At 38.4% G+C, this 20,504-nt stretch overlaps 1 protein-coding gene across 2 annotated transcripts in view; it reads right to left on the reverse strand.

Moving 5' to 3' along the window:
* CARNMT1 (carnosine N-methyltransferase 1) overlaps positions 1-16,296 on the reverse strand; it is a 41,481-nt gene extending 25,185 nt beyond the window's left edge. Inside the window, exons 1-4 of one of the 2 annotated variants that reach the window (XM_043890835.1) lie at positions 15,838-15,965; positions 10,106-10,170; positions 9,085-9,280; positions 8,095-8,258 (exon numbers count right to left, since the gene is read on the reverse strand). In XM_043890835.1, the coding sequence (XP_043746770.1) occupies positions 8,095-8,258; positions 9,085-9,280; positions 10,106-10,152 (407 nt within the window). In that variant the 5' untranslated portion in view covers positions 10,153-10,170; positions 15,838-15,965. Of the gene's footprint in view, positions 1-8,094; positions 8,259-9,084; positions 9,281-10,105; positions 10,171-15,837 lie in introns of both variants that reach the window. The other variant, XM_043890834.1, reaches the window with a different exon arrangement.
* Positions 16,297-20,504: the final 4,208 nt, after the last annotated feature.

Below are 20,504 nucleotides of genomic sequence, written 5' to 3' on the forward strand. Positions count from 1 at the left end.
TTTATGTATTGTCTATGGCAACATTCTCATGACAACAGCTAAATAGTCAGTAGCCAGAGACCACAATGCCTACAAAGCCTAAAATATTTTCTAGCTGGCCCTTTAAGAAAAAGCTTACCAATTCCTGACTTAATATACCTTGAACTTCTTTCCCAATCAGTACACAGAGCTTTCTTAATCTGTTTTATGACTAAGTAGTCCATTTAATACTATAAAATAATGTATCAAAATAATAATGCTAATTAAGGACATTTAGATTGCTTCCAATATCTTGTTATATAACATTAAAGCTAATATCTTTGGCATAAATAATTTCCATATGCAGGAGTTTATCTGTAGAAAGCTTTCCTCAAACTGAATTGCAAGGATCAAAACTGAATTTTGTTCAATGTTACCAAATTGCCCTCCATTAAATTTTACTAATTTATTTTTCCACCAGCAACATATGTTTCCTCATACCTTCAGTAAGTTATATAATTTTCAAATTCTTGCAGTAGATTAAAATGGCATCTTAGTATGGTTTTTATATTTGCATTTTCTTATGAGATTAAGCATGTTATATTTATTTTTCTGTTTACTATTTACACTATTTTTCTACTAGGTTATCGTCTTGAATTGTTTTTCCACTTTTTTTTTTTTAATACTTGAAAAAAGTTTTTCAAGATTTTTAAGTACTTGAAATCCTGGAATGTAGGCACTTGGGATCTTGATCAGAAAGAAATCTGAAATATTTATTTGTCTCTCTGGTCTAAGAGAGCTTTCTGGATTAAAGAGATATTATTAATTATCTTATTTATTTTATCTTAATATCTCTTAAAATATTAAAGAGACTATTTTCAGCCTCTAAACTACCTTTGCATTATTTGGCAATCTTCATTTGCTCTTATAAAATGGTTTCTTTCAGCTGAAAATAATTCTTTTATAACTTACATTCTTTATTTTAATCTAAGTAGAAAAAGCCATCTTTAAAGGGTTTTAAAAGTCTTCTTGAAGGGTTAGACATATTCTGAGAGGCAAAGACACAATAGATTTACCACCCACAAACAAAATAACACTTCAAATTCTTCTAAAATAGACTGAGTTAATGAAACTAAGATCTAAAAACTACAATCCAGTAGTTTTCAGGATTCATAAAAGAATATGGTTCTACATGGTTATGATTTCCCATTTCCAATAGGACTTGAACCTAAGAATCTCTCTTTCCTTAGCAACTATAAACTCATAGCACTAAATTTCTGAAATAATAATAACTGAGGTATCTGGCGTTCAGCACAACTAAAACAGCATTTCATTAATTTACAAACAGGCCCCAATACACATGTCAGTCTGTCAGCTTCAAAGCTGCTTATACTTGTAAACTTAGACATTTAAAAATTCTCAACAGGAACAAATTGGACAAACTGATAAGACAAATATGCTTACACAGGAAAAAAGTATTTTAATGACCACAAGAATATTTAATTTATGCATATTTAAGTATATTATGTTTTGCAAACAGATCTGTTAGAAAAGGCCTTTATTGAAATTTCAAAAAGAAAAGAACACAATCAAAAGGCTAGCTGACATAAACATTCCTGATATTCAGCCTGAGTTTAACAATAGCAAATTCACAGGTGTTTGCTGTGGCACAAACAGAATCCTAAAAATTTTATCTGAGACCCAAACTTGAGCAGAATTTACCTGAATTCTGAAGCGCTACAATCATGTCCCTTTTTCAGGACTTAGAATTTACCTTTTGTGGCAAAGTTATGGCTTTAATACGGATAAAGACTTTGCTATGTTTTGTTAAGCTTATTTTTAAGGATTTTTGAAAAACTCATCTTATATGCTCTAAGGAAACCAATCTAAATTAAACAAGCAAAACAAATGACAGAGGAAGAAATATGTAAATTTTCCATTGGGTACCAGAATGACAAAAAAAAGTTTGATATTTTGATGCACTTGATTTAAAATTCATACATCCCTGCCTACTTTTATAATATTGATTACTATCAGAGAAGGGAAATGGGTAACTGGGGAGGAGACTTTATATCCTTTGAAACCTTTAAAATTTTGAATCCTGTAAAATACCTATTTAAAACATTTTTAAATTATTCTTTTACATTAAAATAACCTGTTAGAAACATTAAAGTTAATTCATTCTTTTCTCACCAGTCTACATTTTATCTGTCAACAGTAATAAAAATACTACTACTAACAGGTAAATAACAGTAAAATAATACTTGTGCTGGTTCATGAAGTGCCTTTAACCGTGAGATCCCCTTTTACTATAGCTAACACTGTTATGCTGACAGGATACTATGGTAATATACATGATTCAGTGATCACTAAGTATGAATGAAATCATATTTAAAGTGCTAGAAATTATGCTGACATATGCATTTGGCATTCAGCCTTCCAAAAATACCCAAACTTTGGTATATTCCAACTGTAAAGACTCTTATCTCACAATCTACTTTTCATAAACAAAGATATTTTGAATATTGAGAAATACTTGGACTTTATGTTTACAAAGGCTAGTAAAATATATGATCTATTATTTTATAGATAGTACATACATTGAGTATACCAACTAGAATCTTTATAAAAGTTCCCTAAACTGAAAACATTTATTTATAAAAAGTATGAAAAATAAGGAAATATGAGACTAGATTATGATTTTAACAGTTGTAGAATATTTAATGTAGGACCACTGATAAAAATTAACAAAATAAAAAAAAAAAAAAAATTAACAAAATAACTTGTAGCACTTATTAGAGTAAACAAAGGTAGCCTTAAAGAATAAAAGAAAATTATTAATAGGAAAAAGAAAAAAAATGATCACTTCATTTGACATAGAAAAGGCATTTGACAAATGCAACATCCTTTCATGACAAAAACTCTCAGGAAATAGAAGATAGGGAAAATTTCTCAATATCAAAAAAGGGTATTCATAAAAAACCTAGAGTTAAAATTACACTCAAAAGTGAAAGACTGAAAGCTTTTCCTCTAAGACCAGAAACTAGATAAGGATGTACTTCCAGAGATATTTAAATGGGAAAGGAACAGGCAAAAACTACCTTCATTCACAAGCAAGATGATCTTTTATGTAGGAAATCCCGAAGAATCAACAAGAAAGCTACTAGAGCCAGTAAACAAATTAAGCAAAGTTGCAACACATAAAAATAAACACATTAAAAAAAAATCAGTTCTGTTTCTATCCATCGGCAAAGAACAGTCAGAAGAGGAAATGAAGAAAACAGTTCCATTTATATAACATGAAAAAGAATGAAAAACTTAGAATTAAATCTAACCAAGAAGATGCTACACTGAAAACTTGTATACTGAAACTTAAAAAACAAGGCTGAAAGATATTAAAGAATACCTAAATAAATGGAAAGACATGCTATATTCATGAATTAGTGCTAGTGCTAAATCACTTCAGGTGTGTCCAACTCTTTGCAACCCTATGGACTATAACCCACCAGGTTCCTCTGTCCATAGGATTCTCCAGGCAAGAATAAAGGAGTGGGTTGCCATGCGCTTCTCCAGGGGTCTTCCCACCCAGGGATCAAGCCTACACCTATTACGTCTCCTACATTGGCAGGTGGGTTCTTTACCACTAGCACCACCTGGGAAACATTATTCATTATTAAGATATCAATACCACCAGAAACAAACTACATATTCAACACAATCCCTGGCAATATTCCAACAGCCTCTTTCAGAGAAATAGAGAAACTGATTCTGAAACTCATATAAAATTGCAAAGAGCCCCAAAGAACTAAAATAATCTTGAAAAAGAATAAAATGTACAAATCATACTTCCTGACTTCAAAACTTGCAAAGTTATAGAAATTAAAATAAGTATGGTACTGGCATAAGGACATATAGACCAATGGAATAGAACAGAGAGTCCAGAAATAAATACTTACATATGAAAAAAGTGAAAGTGTTGTTGCTCAGTCCTGTCTTGACTCTTTGCGACCCTGGGGACGGTGGCCTGCCAGGTTCCTGTCCATGGAATTCTCCAGGCAAGAATACTGGAGTGGGTTGCCATTTCCTTCTCTAGGGGAATCTTCCCAAACCAGGAATCGAACCCAGGTCTCCTGCACTGCAGGCAGATTCTTTACCAACTGAGCAAGGCCAATACATGTCACTCCTGTGATTGTGTTACATTATAAAACACTCAATGAAGTCTTATAATGTAACAGAGCCTGCTTACTCTAGAGACTTTCTTGCTAGCTTGAGGAAGTCCAAGTAGCAATTGTGAAGGCCCCCAAGGGAGTGTGAGGGACCTTCAGGAGCTGAGATAAGCTTCTAGCCCTCAGTCAGCAAGAAGCCCGGGCCTATAACCACCATGAAACAAATTCTGCCAACAATCTGCATGAGCTTGCAAGTCTGTGTTTCTACAGTCAAGTCTCTGGATGAGAACAAAGTCCAGCAGATATCTTGTTTATAGCCTTTTAAGATCCTACACAGAGTGACACCATGCCCAGATCCCTACCCACACAGAAACTATATAGTATAAATGTGTGCTGTTTTAAGCAATTAAATTTATGGTATTTTGTTGCACCAATATACATCTACCTTTCAGATGCAGCAATCTCACATCTAAGAATTTACACTAGAGATACACCTCCAGCAATCCAAAAATAAACATGCACAATGTTATTAACTGTAGCATTATAATTGCAAGATACTGCCAACTTCTTTACTTAAATAACCAAGTATAGGAGATCGAAGTAGTCTGAAACTGTTAAAAAAAAAAAAAAAAGGATCGACTAAGATCTCCATGAACTGATATACAGCTAATTTAGGATGTATCATTAAGTGAAAAAAAATTAAAGTGCAAAATAAAATATATATTATGCTGCGGTTTGTGTATGACAAAACGGGATACCTAGAGAGGGGGAAAAAATACCTACGTACCTTCATAAAAGACTGAAAACACAAAGAAGAAGGATAAATGAAAAATCAATAATACTGATTTCCTATGCGGTAGAGTGGGGTAAAGAAAAGACAGAGGAATGAATGACATTTTTTCTGAATATCACTTTTTTTATATAGTTTTGTCAAGATGATAGTCCACAAATCAAAATATTAAAAAACCAATAGGAATGGGGGAGGAGGCAGGGACACACAACCCTAAAACTAAAAGCAAACAAAAATAAACCTAAATATACTAAATTTCACATAAAAAAATATAACCACACCTAGGGTGAGAAGGCTGAAAGGGAGCTAATTTGAGTAAACAGTGAAGAATATTTCTATTAAAAACCCTTAGAGGGGAGAATACTTCCTGGCAAATCCTGAACTCCTTTTGGTAGTTTTGTTTTTCCTATAATATGGAGGTAACAATTCTGAAACTTTTGTGTGTATTGTACAAAAAGAAAGTGTTAGTTGCTCAGTAGTGTTCGACTCTTTGCGACCCCACAGACTGTAGCTTGCCAGGTTCCTCTGTCCATGGACTTCTCCAGGCAATAATACTGGAGTGGGTAGTCAGTCCCTTCTCCAAGGGATCTTCTTCCCAACCCAGGGATCGAACCCAGGTCTCCCATATTACAGGCAGATTCTTTACCATCTGAGCTACCAGGGAAGCCCAAGTATTGTAGGACTGAGTGAGTAAGCAAATATACTGATGTCAGAAGTCAGGTTTTTCACTGTGGAAGAGACTGAGAGACAGAGAGAATGGGGGAAGCTACAGGAGGAATCCAACAGGGTTGGATTAGAATTGAAAGTACCAATATGAACTCATGATCTCTTGTGTTTGGGGTGTGTGTTTAATTTCTATCTGATCCATAAGCAATGACATCTTAGGGACAATGACATGCCTACTGCCAGATCTTGGTCTCTACACTACATTCTACATTAAAAGGGACCAGGTCCTTGGGAAAATACCCACTCCAGGACTTAAGCAGGGAAGATACAAGATTGAACTGAAATGTCTTTATTATTCCAGAAAGTAAGGAAGTGCTCCAAAAACTAATTGAAGCATGCCATGCCAAAAGGACATAGGCACCAACCAACTGGAATCCTATTGGCCAAACCTGAGGAAATTTAAAGAAGAAAATTTAAAAAACAATGGTAGTGGATTATAACCTACTGAATAAATAGGAACCATGAGTCACCCCTGTAATAGACAGATAAGAATATTAACAGGATGCTGGTAACTGTAGAGTTAGAAAATCACCATTCCACAAACATCGTAACAAGGTTAGCTCATGCAAGATTCAATGGATGACAATTTTAGGAGGGAGAGGATTTGCAAAGGAGCAGGATACTAACTGCATGGTCTCAAAGTATCTCCTCAACAACTGCTTATTAGTTGCAAGAAGAGAAACAGTAACTAAATAGTGGGAAGAACCAAATAACATCTTGATTAAAATCAATGAGCGACTAACAGACATTGCATATCTCTGAAGGTAATATCCTGAAAAGGATACAACATCAACTCTGTATTATTTTGAGAGAGGACACACAATCTAGACCTAACCATGAAGAAGCCTAAGACAATGTCAAACTGAAGAATATTCTAAAAAATTACTTCCACATATTCTTCAAAAATGTCAATGTCATGAAAGTTAAAAAAAAACAAGACCAAGGAACTCTTCCAGATTAAAGACTAAGACATCAGAATTAAACCTAACATCCTTGACTGGATCCTAGACTGAACAGAAAAATAAGTATTACAGAGGACATTATCAGGATAATTTGTGAAGTTTAAATATAGACCATAGATAAGAAGACAGTATTCAAATTTAAATTTCCTCAATCTGGTAACTGCACTGGGTTTATGTAAGAGAATATCATTGTTCTTAAGAAAAAGCTCAAATAATAAGCAGTAAAAAACAGGATATAATACAAACTGACGTCTCAAATAGTTTAAATAATTGTGTATATGTACTGCCGTGGATAAACACATAAAAGAGGGAAGAATGAAGGGAAGTAGGAAAAGGAAACAAAAAAGCAAATGTAAAATGCTAAGAATTGGTGAATTTAGGTGAAAAATACACGGGAGCTCTCTATACAATTCATACAACTTCTTGGGTAACTTTGAACTTATTTCAAAATAAAATGTTTGCAAAAAAGAGAAGGGACATACGCATATGTATTAAAATTTCTGAAACAGATACATCTAAACTTAAAGATGTCAATCAACAAAGAGGGGAAGATGAGGAAAAGGAGGCTTTCTTTCCTCAAAGATCCTAGACTGAACTCCATCCATTGGTTCTCTTTAAACAGATAACCTCTGAGTCAGGTTCCTAACCTGGGATCCATGGACCAAAGAGGTCTATGGAAAGAATTCACTATACGTACAAGCAGGTGAAGAAAAAATTATATTTTAATTTCATTAGCCTTTAACTGATGTTTCTATCAACTGTGAATGCAGCCAACAAACAACAGTAGCTTTAGAAGTACCCGTGACTTTATCACCAACAGAAATTATATATATTTTCACTTCATATTAGCTATTGAGATTCTCAAAATAACATATTAGTATTCAGGTATTTTCAAAATCTATTAAAATCTCCTTTTAAGACTTAAATGTGATACATGATAAAAAAGCAGGTTATATCACAAGCTTGCTTTAGCATTTTGATAACCATATTTCAAAATAACTGGTTTCTTTGCAATCCTATGTATGTCACTTTACTCATTTAGAAATGTTTTACTGAAAAAGAAAATATGGGCTTCAGACTGTTCAAAGTTTTCATGGCATAAAAAAGTTAAGAATCTCTTCTCTGAGCTATAGATCGCTCATTTGCATACACATATGCCATAAAGAGAAAAATTAAAATAGTTTAGAGCTTTTCACTCTGCCATAAATTATAAAAGGATAGACATCATTGATAACAAACATTCCATCTAACCATTATTTAATTTCTAGATAATGTCCCACAGTGCTAAAACAATAATTATTCAAAACATTAACTGCAATCTCACACAGATGAAGCACCCAAGAACTTCTCATATTAACAGCACACACCAACACATGAAAAAATACAGGCACACAACAACTGTGAAAATGAATCAAGGCTGTGAAATTTCTCTCAGAGAAACTCAGTGCTTACATAGCTTCAAGAAATTGGTTAAAAGCAAGATACTATTTACCATTTCTCTTTTGGGAAATTTTTTAAAATTTCTTTAATGATTGGTTGGTAGCAGGCATCCCTTTCTGCTTTCCCAGTTTCACTCCAGTCTCTCACAAACTGTTTCAATGTGGATTTTAACTTATCCATGTCAAACGTAGATGCTGGCATAATCTTTCCATTCCCCTGTTTAAAAAACAGAAATCAATTAGTTTTTCAGAAAGTAATCACTCTTGCATATGGTTACAGTTAAATAATCACGCTATAACGATCCCTTATAGATGGTTTAGAGGGTAAATCACTAGCCTCTCACCTCAACCTGAGTTCAAGTGCAGCTTGAGATCCTAAATGAAAAGAGTTTGGTGGTCTCACTTCTACCCTCAATAAATTATGGCCCATTAATCATGAAGCCACCATCTAACTAAGCAACCTGTACTCAGGAGAGGATCGGAACTGGACTGCCATGGAGACCAAACTGTAAGAGAGGGAAGAAAGTTCCTTCAGGTCACTCATGGGACAGCATGGACAGGCTCAAGTGGCCCAACTGGATCTGCCCTGTGGATACAAGAAGGACTTGAGCTCCTATTTCTGCCAGTCCCTTGAGAGTTATAAGTAAAAATTAATTTTTTTAAAGTAAAAGATGAATATCAATAGATATGATTCTGAAAATATCAAGGTGAATTAATTTTACATAGCTAGTAAAATTGTTTATAAAAAATGTAAGTCACTAACTCCACATGCTGTAATAGTCAGAACACTACGTGAAAAGTGTATCAAAATGCCAACAATTATCTTAGTATGTTGAGGGGGGAAAAAAAAATCTGCCAACAAATCCAGTTTCTGTTATACTGTGCTATCAAGCCTAATAAAAGGGACTGAACATAATAAGTGAAAATATTCTCCCAGTAGAGCAAATGAGCTGTGCAAAATTACAGAAACGAAATCCAGAAAGATCTCAAAATATAGAGATTAAATCCTAAAATAAAAACAAAGAGAACAAAATTTCACATACATCTTCTCCATATTCTTTATTTTCAAACATATGTATGCAATCATTCACAATGGTCAGTAGTATTTCTTGATTATGATCAACACATTTCCGGATCTTGTCCAAGTGAAGAAGAAACTGAGGAAGTAGTTTCTGTTGATTAGCTGGGAGTGATCGAAACTGTCTTTCTGTTCGGTGCACTCGCTCATGCATACTGGTGCTAAAACATAAAAGGTGTTTTTTTAATTGGCAAAAGAATTCTCACCAGAGGCCAATCTTAAAATATTTTAAGGTTGTCTTCCTGTACAGATTATTTCCCTAAAATGTATACTGTCCAGCCATTTACAACCTTTCAGTTTTTTAAAGGATATTGACTTATGAAGTTTTCTATGTTGACATCGTATTACAAACTCTGTAAGCAACTAAACAAAAGACCAATAGTTTAAAACATCTGCATCAATTAGAAGGGAGGAAAAAAAGCAAACATAAAGAGGATTAATGCACAATAAGTTTATTTTTATGATTTCAATTTCCAAAAAAGGTTTTCAGCAAAACAGCTGAATGCTTTAGATTTATCCATCAAGTAGCAGAATGCTGCTCTAAAATCAGAATACACATAAACTGTGTTTTAAAATTATTGAGTCAACCAAGTTGAACTTTTTAAAAATACTATAAATGATCTTACATGCCACAAAAGTAGTAAACAAATGAAAAACTGAAATTCTATAGCTTTTTATACAACAACATTCACAACAGTTTCCAGATAACTCTAAAGGTCACTCTGAAGACAACCAATTTATAAAACCTAAAAAGAACATCATTTCTAAGTTAAATATTACACTCACAATGAAATATCATTTTACATCAGTCAGACAGATGGGCAAAATTTAAACGACTATATGAAATATTGGTAAAAATTTGGAAGATTTAGAATATTTATATTCTGATTGATGGTGGGTGCATAAATTAGTACAACCACTTCAGAAAATTTAGCATTACCTAGTAAAAATATGCACACTCCCTATGACCTAACAATCATACACACCTTAGACACAAAATCAAGAAACTCTTGCAAATGGGCACATGACACATGAATGTCTCATCACAGCACTGCAAGAAATAACAAGAAAAAAATCTGGAAACAACCCAGAAAGTCCATCTCCAATAGACTGAACAAAGAAAATACAATATAGTTGTACAACGGAATACAATCAATAAATACAGCTACACACAATAAAATGGATAAAACTCAGGAACAAAATATTTGTTGGAAAAAAGCAAGTTGCAGAAAAATACATAATGTACAAATTTCATCTTATATAAAAATAAGCAATATATTGTAGGGACTGAACATACGTAGAAAAACTACAAGCAAAGCAAGGAAATGAAAATTCAGAAAAACGTCCTTTGAGGGGAAAATGATAAGATATTGTTCTTTTTTTAAACTGGGTGATAGATGTTCACTACATCATTCTTTACATTTTACATATACAAATAAACAAATACATAAATGCATGATGTGTTTCTTTTAAACGTTCATGGCATTTACTCAGTACTAAATGGAAATGAAAAATATTCTTTTTCATTTGGTTGTGTGAATCCCTCTAATCATCCAAATAATTCTCTCATTTTTATCTTCTTATGTCAAATCAGTGTCTAATTTCTGAACAGTCCCATCTAAGGAGATTCTGAAGAAACCCTTGACAAAACTTATGCAAAAACCTAGTCACATTTTTAGAAGACTGTGTGTGGTGGTATTCTGAGGGTGGTTAGGGATAATGTAAACTGGAGTTGGCAGTGGTTGCACCAATTGTTGCTGCTTTTTCTTTTTTTTTTTAATAACCCCTGGAGACAGTCTAATAGTGACCTCTGGAGTCCAACAGATCTGGACTGAAATCCAGGTTATGCTACCTATTCGCTATGTGACTCTTGGCAAGTTACTTCCTTTCTCTGTGCCTAAACTGCCTCATACACATGAACAAGGAATATATAACAATGATGATAATGATAGAAGCTATGACTTATTGAGATTTAGTAAGTGTCAGGCACTAAACCAAGTCACTATAAAACTCCATGAGGCAAATACCAGTATATCCCTCTGCCTACCTAACACACTTCACCGAAATGATAACAAAATAATGCATACTACACACTTAGCCCAGTGCCTAAAACATTAGAGCTCAAATATAGGAGGTATATCTAATTTATAAAATTAATGTATACATAGTGAAAATATGAAAAATACAGAGCAGTAAAAGTACTCAGTGGGGGGTAAGTTCCTAATAATTCCTCTTCTAGAGGTAAGCACTTCTAACTCTTTGGCATATTTCTGCTTTATTGCTGTTGTTTAAGACAAAGTAATCTAATACCTTTCTAGTCAAAAATGCAGCATGTTACTTGGAAGTGGTTGGAAGTGGAGAATCACCGTCCCATGCAAGACCTACTGAAATGTAATCTGCCTTTTAACAAGATCATCAAATGACTCATATGGATATTAAAGTTTTAGAAACACTTGAAATTCTTCATCCTTATCAAAATAATTTTCCCAGGGCAGAAAAAAGTTCTCAAACGACTATAAGACAAAAACGACTAAAAGGACTGCTCATCATCCCATCTTACACAACGAAAATTTACTTAGCTACTTCCCAAATATTGGGCATCTAGATACTTTTACCTGACTACACAATGTACTTTTTGTATTCAAAATCTATCTATATTCTAGAGGGAAAAAAATTACCACAAATTCCCAAAAGAATTACCACATCAGAAAAGGTAAGAGTATGTAAAGTTCTTGATACAAACTGATTTTCAGAAAAACTGTATCAATTGACAATGCTATCAGTAGAGTGTGACACCAAGGAACTACTTAAAGTCAGCAAACAGCAGAGCTGCAACCATTTATAATTTACTGTCAACATGTTAAAGAGTCTCATAGTAACTCCTTCCTTGAATTCCTTGGCCCTGGATGCCCTACAATCTCCCTCTGAGCACACCTCAAAACTCAGCATTCCCAACCTGAACTTAGCACATGTCCCACCAAAGAAATGTGTACTTCTTCCTAAATGGCTGCTGTTGATCAATGGTACACCATATACATCCACCAAGTCAGAAACTAACGAGTCATCCTAAAATGCCTCTACTCACAGCTCACACGACCAAGATGACCAGAACCCTTTCGTGCATGCAAGCATGTTAAGTCACTCAGTCGTGCCTGACTTTTTGTGACCCCCATAGACTGTAGCCTGCCAGGCTCCTCTGTCTGTGGGATTTTTTAACCGGGGCTAATTTAACTGGCTCTTCTGTAAATGCTTACATCACCGATGTGCTTAAGACAGCGGCAGACAAGTTATGACCTCCTGGCTACTTGCCTGCTTTTGTAAAGAGTTCTACTGGAACACAGCTATGCTCATTCCTTCACATCCTACCTGCGGTTGCTTTCACACAAGCACACAGGCCTACAGCTTTAACAAAGACCACCTAGCTCTCAGAGTTTAAAATATTCATTGCCTGGCTCTTTAAGAAAAGAGCCAACCCTGTTTTAAAGAAATGTTTTACAACCTTCAGACTCTCCTTGGTTCTGAACTGAGTCAGCATTAAGAGGCCACATTCTTGGGTACCTCAGAGGAGAAAGTAGGGTCAGTGGCTATATTTCCTCAAGTGTATCCCTACCTCAAGCTCCCTCTACAAGGCAGTGACCCCAACTCTGACTCAGTCACCTTTTGTAAGAGTGGGTCCAATGATAGATCTGGCCAAGAGTCACAGACCCATTCCTCCGCTCCTGTTGAACTGTTCTAGAATTTCAAACAGGGAAACAAAGCTATTCAGCAGAGTGTCTCAACCCATTTTAAATATTTATTAAATACCCAAAGTTGAAACTGTCTTACTAGCATCACTGCTTACTAATACAGGGTAAATTTTTAGTTAATGCTTTTAGATTTCAGGCCAGACTCTACCACAATTTGGTTGGACAATGCTGTGCAAGTCGCTTACTTCTTCACATGCCTATGCCCTCACCTGTAAAAATGAGCCCTGCTGCTGCTGCTGCTGCTAGGTCGCATCAGTCTCGGCCGACTCTGTGCGACCCCATAGACGGCAGCCCACCAGGCTCCGCCGTCCCTGGGATTCTCCAGGCAAGGACACTGGAGTGGGCTACCATTTCCTCCCCCATGAGCTCTGCATCTCAGTGTTTAAGATCCCACCTAACTGCTATTTCTAAAAGTAGGACATTTCTGACCAGACCTTTGCTATTTCAAATGTAGCATATCCTATATCAGTCGGTATCTCCATTTATAACAAAAGTGGTAACTTAAGGCTAACATTTTTTGCTATTCAGTACAATGCTATAATCATTTTACCTTAGTGAGACTATGTCATCTAAGCAAAATCTGTAGAAAGTACACTGGAAAGAGAAAGTACACTGGAAAGAGAAAATATTAATCAGAAGACATTTCTTGCCTCACGACCTTTATTTAAATCTCCTATATCCTGACGAAAAGACAGTGAGCAGTAAAACCCAGTTCTCCAATATCTGGATGTACCTGCTAACAGTCTAGAATAGGACTGTCCCTAAGAACTTACTACAGTGATGGAAAGGCTTACATCTGCACTGTCCAAGACAGCAGCCAATAGCCACATGTGGCTACTGAGCACCTGAAATACGGCTACCTAGACTGAAAAGACGAACTGTAAATCTTACTACATTTTAATTAATTTAAGCTTAAATTCAGCCAGATGTGATTAGTGGCTATTATATTGGGCAGTATAGGTCTGTAAGATTATAAAATGTTGGAAAGTAATAATTCAGTGTTTTCTGCAACACAATCCTTTCCATAATTCTAAATATATGTTTAACTGTATACTATTTTTAGTATAAGGGATTTCCATTTTTTTCTTTGAGTACATACAAATAAAAAGGATTGCTGTAAAAAATGAAATTTTCCTCGATCTCACACTGAACTGCTACAGAAGAGGGAGAAGAGTGTAGGAAACAGTATCACAAACACCTGAACACACACACACTGTCCTTTTCGGTATTACCACACTTGGGTCCTAGTTTCAGATCAAAATCCCTTGCCCTCCCCCACAAAAAGGCCCAGCTGATACTTAATCACAAATATCAATTCTAAAGTAGTCCTAATACATACTACGCCTAATATACAAACACACATATCAGCTGTGTCTACTACAGTCCCAGGACATTTCCCAATATTCTTTCTAGATTTTTCAACATTAAAATATACCAGACTTTTCTGTACCTACCACTTTGAGCTACCTAATGTCAGCTTCTTCCTCTCCCTGTGTGGTTCTTCCAGACATAATACTTACAACAAATTCAATTCTCTGGTTGTCTGCCTTTCTCCCTCTGTTGACACTAATAAAATCCCCATACTACAAATTCCCTTCAGAGCTCCGTAAGTAATGTGGTCCATGGTTCATATGCCTGGGTTTAATTAGTAAATTATTTCATCAAGATCTTTCAACCTCAAAAATTCATGTCACAAATGTAACCAGAGTCTAAAAAAGCTTTTATTAAACAAGTTTTGAAATTCAGAATAGTAACAAACTAACCATCAGTTACAAACTTGACAGACTATCTGGGAATGACAAATGTACTTCTTTGCTACTACTCGTCCCGTTAAAAATAGAGTTCCAACAAAACGCCAGGCACTGGTGACATAAAAATAAATAAGGATCAGTCCCTGCCCTTGAGGAGGTCAGTCAAGCAATATTAAAAAATTTGCATAAAGCACAGTAGGAGCCCATCTAAGGGAACAGTTTTACTTGAGTAGGAGGTCACATCTATCTGATTCCAAATGCAGACTCAGAACACAGTGGTCGGTGGACTCATCCGTCATACGAATAAAAGTGCTTTCTTTACCTGAAAACCCAGTTGTTTTAAGTCCCTTTCAGATCTTGTAATTACAAGTTTGTGACTAAGCTACTTTTAGATTTATTTATAAGAAAGTGCAAGTTAGGAAGTTTAAAAATCCTACCACGATGCCCAATCCAGTGAGAAATCGATACATATTTGCAGAGAAGATCATAAAGGCGGCTCCTACAGTGTTTTCTCATTTCCCTCCCTAAAAATTTGCAAATTTTAGAACATCCGGACTATCTGCGACCTTAATTTCACCCACCAGTTAAAGACACCGAGTGGCATCATTCACTGGCTCACCACAAAAGTGCCTGTGCGTTCCCCGCGCCAAATAGGGGGTGGGGGTAGGGGACCACAAAAGTGCCTGTGCGCTCACAGCGCCGGGGCGCGGGGGAGGGGGTGCTGGGGCGGGGAGGGCCGGGGGATCTTAATGCTGCCCTCAACAAGAACTGGCAACAGTTTGGGAAAAAATGTCCTACAGCATCCCACGTGTAGGTGAACTTGGGCTCTCCGTCTGTTCAGTTTGGAGGACATCGACAACACAAACAAATCATGCCCAGCACTGGACGATTTTACCATCAACATCTTCTATCTGAAATTCTTACAGCACTTTTCCGGTCATCCCCACGGGCCTCAAAGCCAAACCTTTAACGAGGGATGGAAGGCAAGAGGGATAATCTGATCCTGAGGTCAGAAGACAAGAGGCTGAGCAGCAGACGGCGCGGCAGACACGCGGGTGTGCTGGGCCGGGAGGGGCTAAGGTGGTGCGAGATGACTCGGGGGCCCGGAGGTCAGCTCAGGCCGCCCGGCTCCGACGCCCCGGAGGCGTGGCGTCCGGCGGGTCCGCCGCAAGCGGCTGGCGCCCCGACGGGCTGAGCCGGGGTCCGCCACGGGCTCCTTACCCGTAGTAGCGGAAGGCATTTATGATCTTCCAGAAGTGCTCGCGCTCGAGCCTCTCCTCCTCTTCCTCCGTACTGCGCGCGGCCGCCGGCGCCGAAACTGCCGCGGCGGAGCCCAAACGCCCGGCGGAGAACTGCACTTCCACCTCCTCGCTCCCGCCGCCTCCCCCGCGGCCGCCGCCGCCTCCCCCGCAGCCCTCCGGCAGCTGAGAGGCCGGCGGCGGTGGGCGCCGCCGTCGCTGCATCGCCGCCGCGGCCCTCAGCCTGGCTCGCTTGCGTCTCGCCGCGACTGAAAGCGTGGTGGTGGCTGCTCGGCCTTCCTCTAGACGGCGCCCGCCGCGGACATGCCCCCCGCTCGCGGCGCGCTCCGCCCCCGCCGCCCTGAGGCCTCCATCCGCGCCGGGCTCCGCCAGGTCTTCAGAGCTCCCGGAACGACAGCGCCTGCGCATTCGAGAGCCCGACGAAGGACCGCAGCCACCTGCGCTCATTTGATGCCCGGCTTCTGCGACGGCGTGCTGACGTCACGGCGACACGTGAAGTAGGCGGGGCTAAGTGCCAGATGGGTGGGGCGAAGGAGATTGCTGGTGGGTTAGGGCTGGCCACTTAGGGGAGCCGCGTGGTTCCGGCTTTAGAGCCTGCGAGTTCTGGATGGTGGAACAGACTTTTTAACATATTGGAAAGGAAAGAAAATGCAGGAAAAAAGTTCAGCTTTGATGAATTTATTCTGCACTTTTATTTCAGGAAGTCTAGAAGGAAGGCCTTTCATTCACCCTAATTTAACTTTTAATTTCTTAAGTGAATTTCTGTTTTTAATTGCATAAAGAGAGAGGGATACTGTCATCTTTCCAGTGTTTGGGGACCTAGGAAAGTCCTAATCCCACCCTGGACTGGTCATGGCAGCAGATTAGGAAAAATTCAGGACCCTATCTAGTACACGCGCTTTGGAAGACCGCCAAAGCTCTCAGGAGCCGTAGCGGTGCACGACTAATGGTACCCCATAGCAAGGTCAGAGTTAACCACTAACTCTTCGTTCACTTTTCTCTCCATTTCTCTGTGAACTCAGGAACAAAACGGCTGCCCTACCTGCACTTAGTGTTATTCTTAGAAAATAACTCATTCCACTCAATTTAATCTACCATCGAGGAAATTAGTCTTTCATAATAATGGTGCGTGCCTTCTCAGTCGCATCTCCCACTTTGCGACCCCATGAACTACATAGCCCGCCAGGCTCCTCTGTCCCTGGGATTGTCCCAGCAAGAATACTGGAACTAGTTGCCATTTCCTTCTCCAGGGGATCTTACCTCCCAGGGATAGAACCAGCATCTCCCCCTCCCCCACCCCGCACCCCCCTCCCCGCATCGTCTGCAATGCGAGCAGATTCTTTACCTCTGAACCATCAGGGAAGCACTTCAAAATAATGGTAAGACTGTTTCATTCTCAACAACAACAAACTTGCCCTGGGGCCACAAATTCTGGTAAAAAGATATTATCATGTTGAAAATGAAGTGGCTTAATTTTCATAATTTAGTAATTGAAAAAAAGGCAGTGAAAAGTACTGTGGTTATTCTATGTTAATAACATATAGAAATGTTACATATTACATATAGAAATGCTACATTTCTATATAATGTTTTTATAAAGTTTAAAGTCTATTTCTTTGAATAGCAACGCAGTAACACATGGTTCAAAATTAAAAAGGGAAATGCAAAGGTTACAAATGTGGTTTCTTTACCCTGTTGCTAACCGCCCATATCCCCTTTCAGATAAATATATCGATTTCTTGGAGACTTCCCTGGTGGTGCAGTGGATAGGAACCCATCTGCCAAGGCAGGGGACATGGGTTCAATCCCTGGTCAGGGAACATTCCATATGCCAAGGAGCAACTGAATCCCACACCTCTAGAGCCTGCTAGCCACAAGTTCAAAGCCTGCAGCCTAGAGCCTGTGCTCTATAACTAGAGAAGCCATAGCAATGAGAAGCCTGCACACCACAACTATAGAGTAGCCCCCATTCTCTGCAACCAGAGAAAGCCTGTGTGCAGCAAGGAAGACCCAGTGCAGCCATAAATAAATAAAGAGATAAAGCAGTGGGTATATAAAAAAAAACTAACCACCCCATAATATATATATAAATATATGTGTGTGTGTGTATAAATTTCTTGCTTATTTTTCCAACTTTTCTATGCAGTACCATTTCTCTTAGGGTCTGGTGCTTGGAAGTTATGTATGCTGTTGCTGCTGCTAAGTCGCATCAGTCGTGTCCGACTCTGTGCGACCCCATAGACTGCAGCACACCAGGCTCCTCCGTCCCTGGGATTCTCCAGGCAAGAACACTGGAGTGGGTTGCCATTTCCTTCTCCAATGCACAAAAGTGAAAAGTCATGTCCGACTCTTTGTAACCCGTGGAGCCCACCAGGCTCCTCTGTCCATGGAATTCTCCAAGCAAGACTTCTGGAGTGGGTTGCCATGCCCTTCTCCAGCTGTTTTCATTTGTACACACAAATTATGCATATCAATTTGTTACTTGTATCACGCTACTGTCAACTTAAAAAATGCACAACGTGAGGATTTCAAGTTAAGTTTTATTTGGGGCAAAATGAGTATTGCATCCCAGGAGACAGCACCCCATTTTGCTCTGAGAAACTGTTCCAAAGAGGTAAGGGGAAGGGACAGTATATATGTGATTTTGGTAAAGGCGGAGCGCATGCAATCAAGCATATACTTTGGGTAGACCGTTTCTGTTAGTCTCATTTAGCTAGTCATTTAGCTAGTCATGAGAAACAGTTGTTACCATGAAGGATTTTGGTGCTCTTCTAGATATGAGGAAGTATAAGAATTGGGCTCATAAACCAACTCCTTAGAATATCTAACTATCTGAAATCTGTCCTGCCAATGCTTCCCCGAGCACAGACAGAGTGCCTGCTTTTTCCTCTCCACCCTGAACTCCTTCAGGGACCGTTAAAGGTCAGCAGCTGCAGCAACACATGATTTAATCCTTGTAAGTGTTAGATAACAAACACCCATGGCAAGTGCCAATTTGTAGCTGACATTACCTAACATTTAATATTTTATATTTTGCTTTTCCCTATTGTATCACCTTATTTGTTCCTTACCTCATTTCTGTGAAGGAAGTCTTGTTATCTTCCTTTAACAAATGAAGAGGATTTCCCTAGTGGTCCAGTGGTTAAGAATTTACCTGCTAATGCAGGGGACACAGGTTCGTTCAATCCCTGGTCTGAGAAAATCCCACATGCCTCAAAGCAGCTAAGCCCCTGCACTACATTACTGAACCCGCATGCCTAGAGCCCACAAAGAGCAACAGGAGAAGCTACCGCCATGAAAAGCCTGCCCACCAGAACTAGAAAGTGGCCCCCACTCGCCATAACTCGAGAAAGCCTGTGCAGCAACAAAGACCTCATGCAATCAAAACTAAATAAATGTTTTAAATAATTAGCTTTAAAAAATGAAGACAGGCTCAGAAAATTAATTGCCTTATGCAGGGACACGTAAAGAGCAGAGCTGAAGTACATTTATTCATTCATTCTTTCCAACAAATGTGTTGTTCCCTCCTTTACCTCTTGCACTGAGCTAAAGGCAGCCAAAAGCTAATAGAAGCATGGACTTCTCCTTTTTGCTCTGCCAGTTAGTGTGATCTGTTTAAAAAGCTACTTGAGGTTTAGACCGTATTGAGGTTTAGACCGTTCTAAAATGATATAATAGTACCCTTAATACAGGGCCCCGTTGGGAGAAATAAATGAGATAAAGAGTGAAAATGTCTGGTATATTGGCTTAATAAATGTTTTCTCTCCTTTTAGCTCTTTATAATATACGTTTTACCTTTTAAAACACTTTTCTTAAGACTTCCTCTTTCTAACTTCTTGGCAATGAGTTTCTCCTACAGGAATCTCTCAACAACAACAACAAAAAAATAGAGCCCTTTGGCTAAAAGTTTTGGAATGTTTTCATCCAGATGTCAATTAATATCAAATAATTAATATCCAAAACACACTAATAATAGCTTAGTTTTCCAGTTCTACCAACAAATTTACATGCATGTGTCCTCAGTCACTCTGTTGCATCTGACTCTTTTACAACCCCTTGGACTGTAGCCTGCCAGGCTTCTCTGTCCATGGGATTTCCTGGGCAAGAATACTGAAGTGGGTTGCCATTTCCTCCTCCAGGGGGTCTTCTCCACCCAGGAATTGAACCTGCATCTCCTCCATTGGCACGTGGATTCTTTACCACTTTGCACCTTGGAAGACCACCAACAAAGTTATTCCTTCGCTATTCTCAAGGTTGTTGTATAATGAATTTGTTGTTGTTCAGTCACTAAGTCATGTCCAGCTCTTTTCAGCCCCATGAACTACAGCATACCAGGCTTCTCTGTCCATCACTATCTTCCTGAGCTTGCTCAAACTCATCTCCATCCAGTCAGTGATGGCATTCAACCATCTCATCCTCTGTCCTCCCCTTCTCCTGCCTTCAATCTTTCCCAGCATCAGGGTCTTTTCCAATGAGTCAGTTCTTCACATCAGGTGGCCAAAGTATTAGAGCTTCAGCTTCAGCATCAGTCCTTCCAATGAATATTCAGGGTTGATTTCCTTTAGGGTTGACTGGTTTGATCTCCTTGCTGCCCAAGGGACTATCAAGAGTCTTCTCGAGCACCACAGT

This window comes from Cervus elaphus, chromosome 29, assembly GCF_910594005.1.
Source record: "Cervus elaphus chromosome 29, mCerEla1.1, whole genome shotgun sequence".
Classification (NCBI taxonomy): Eukaryota; Metazoa; Chordata; class Mammalia; order Artiodactyla; family Cervidae; genus Cervus; species Cervus elaphus.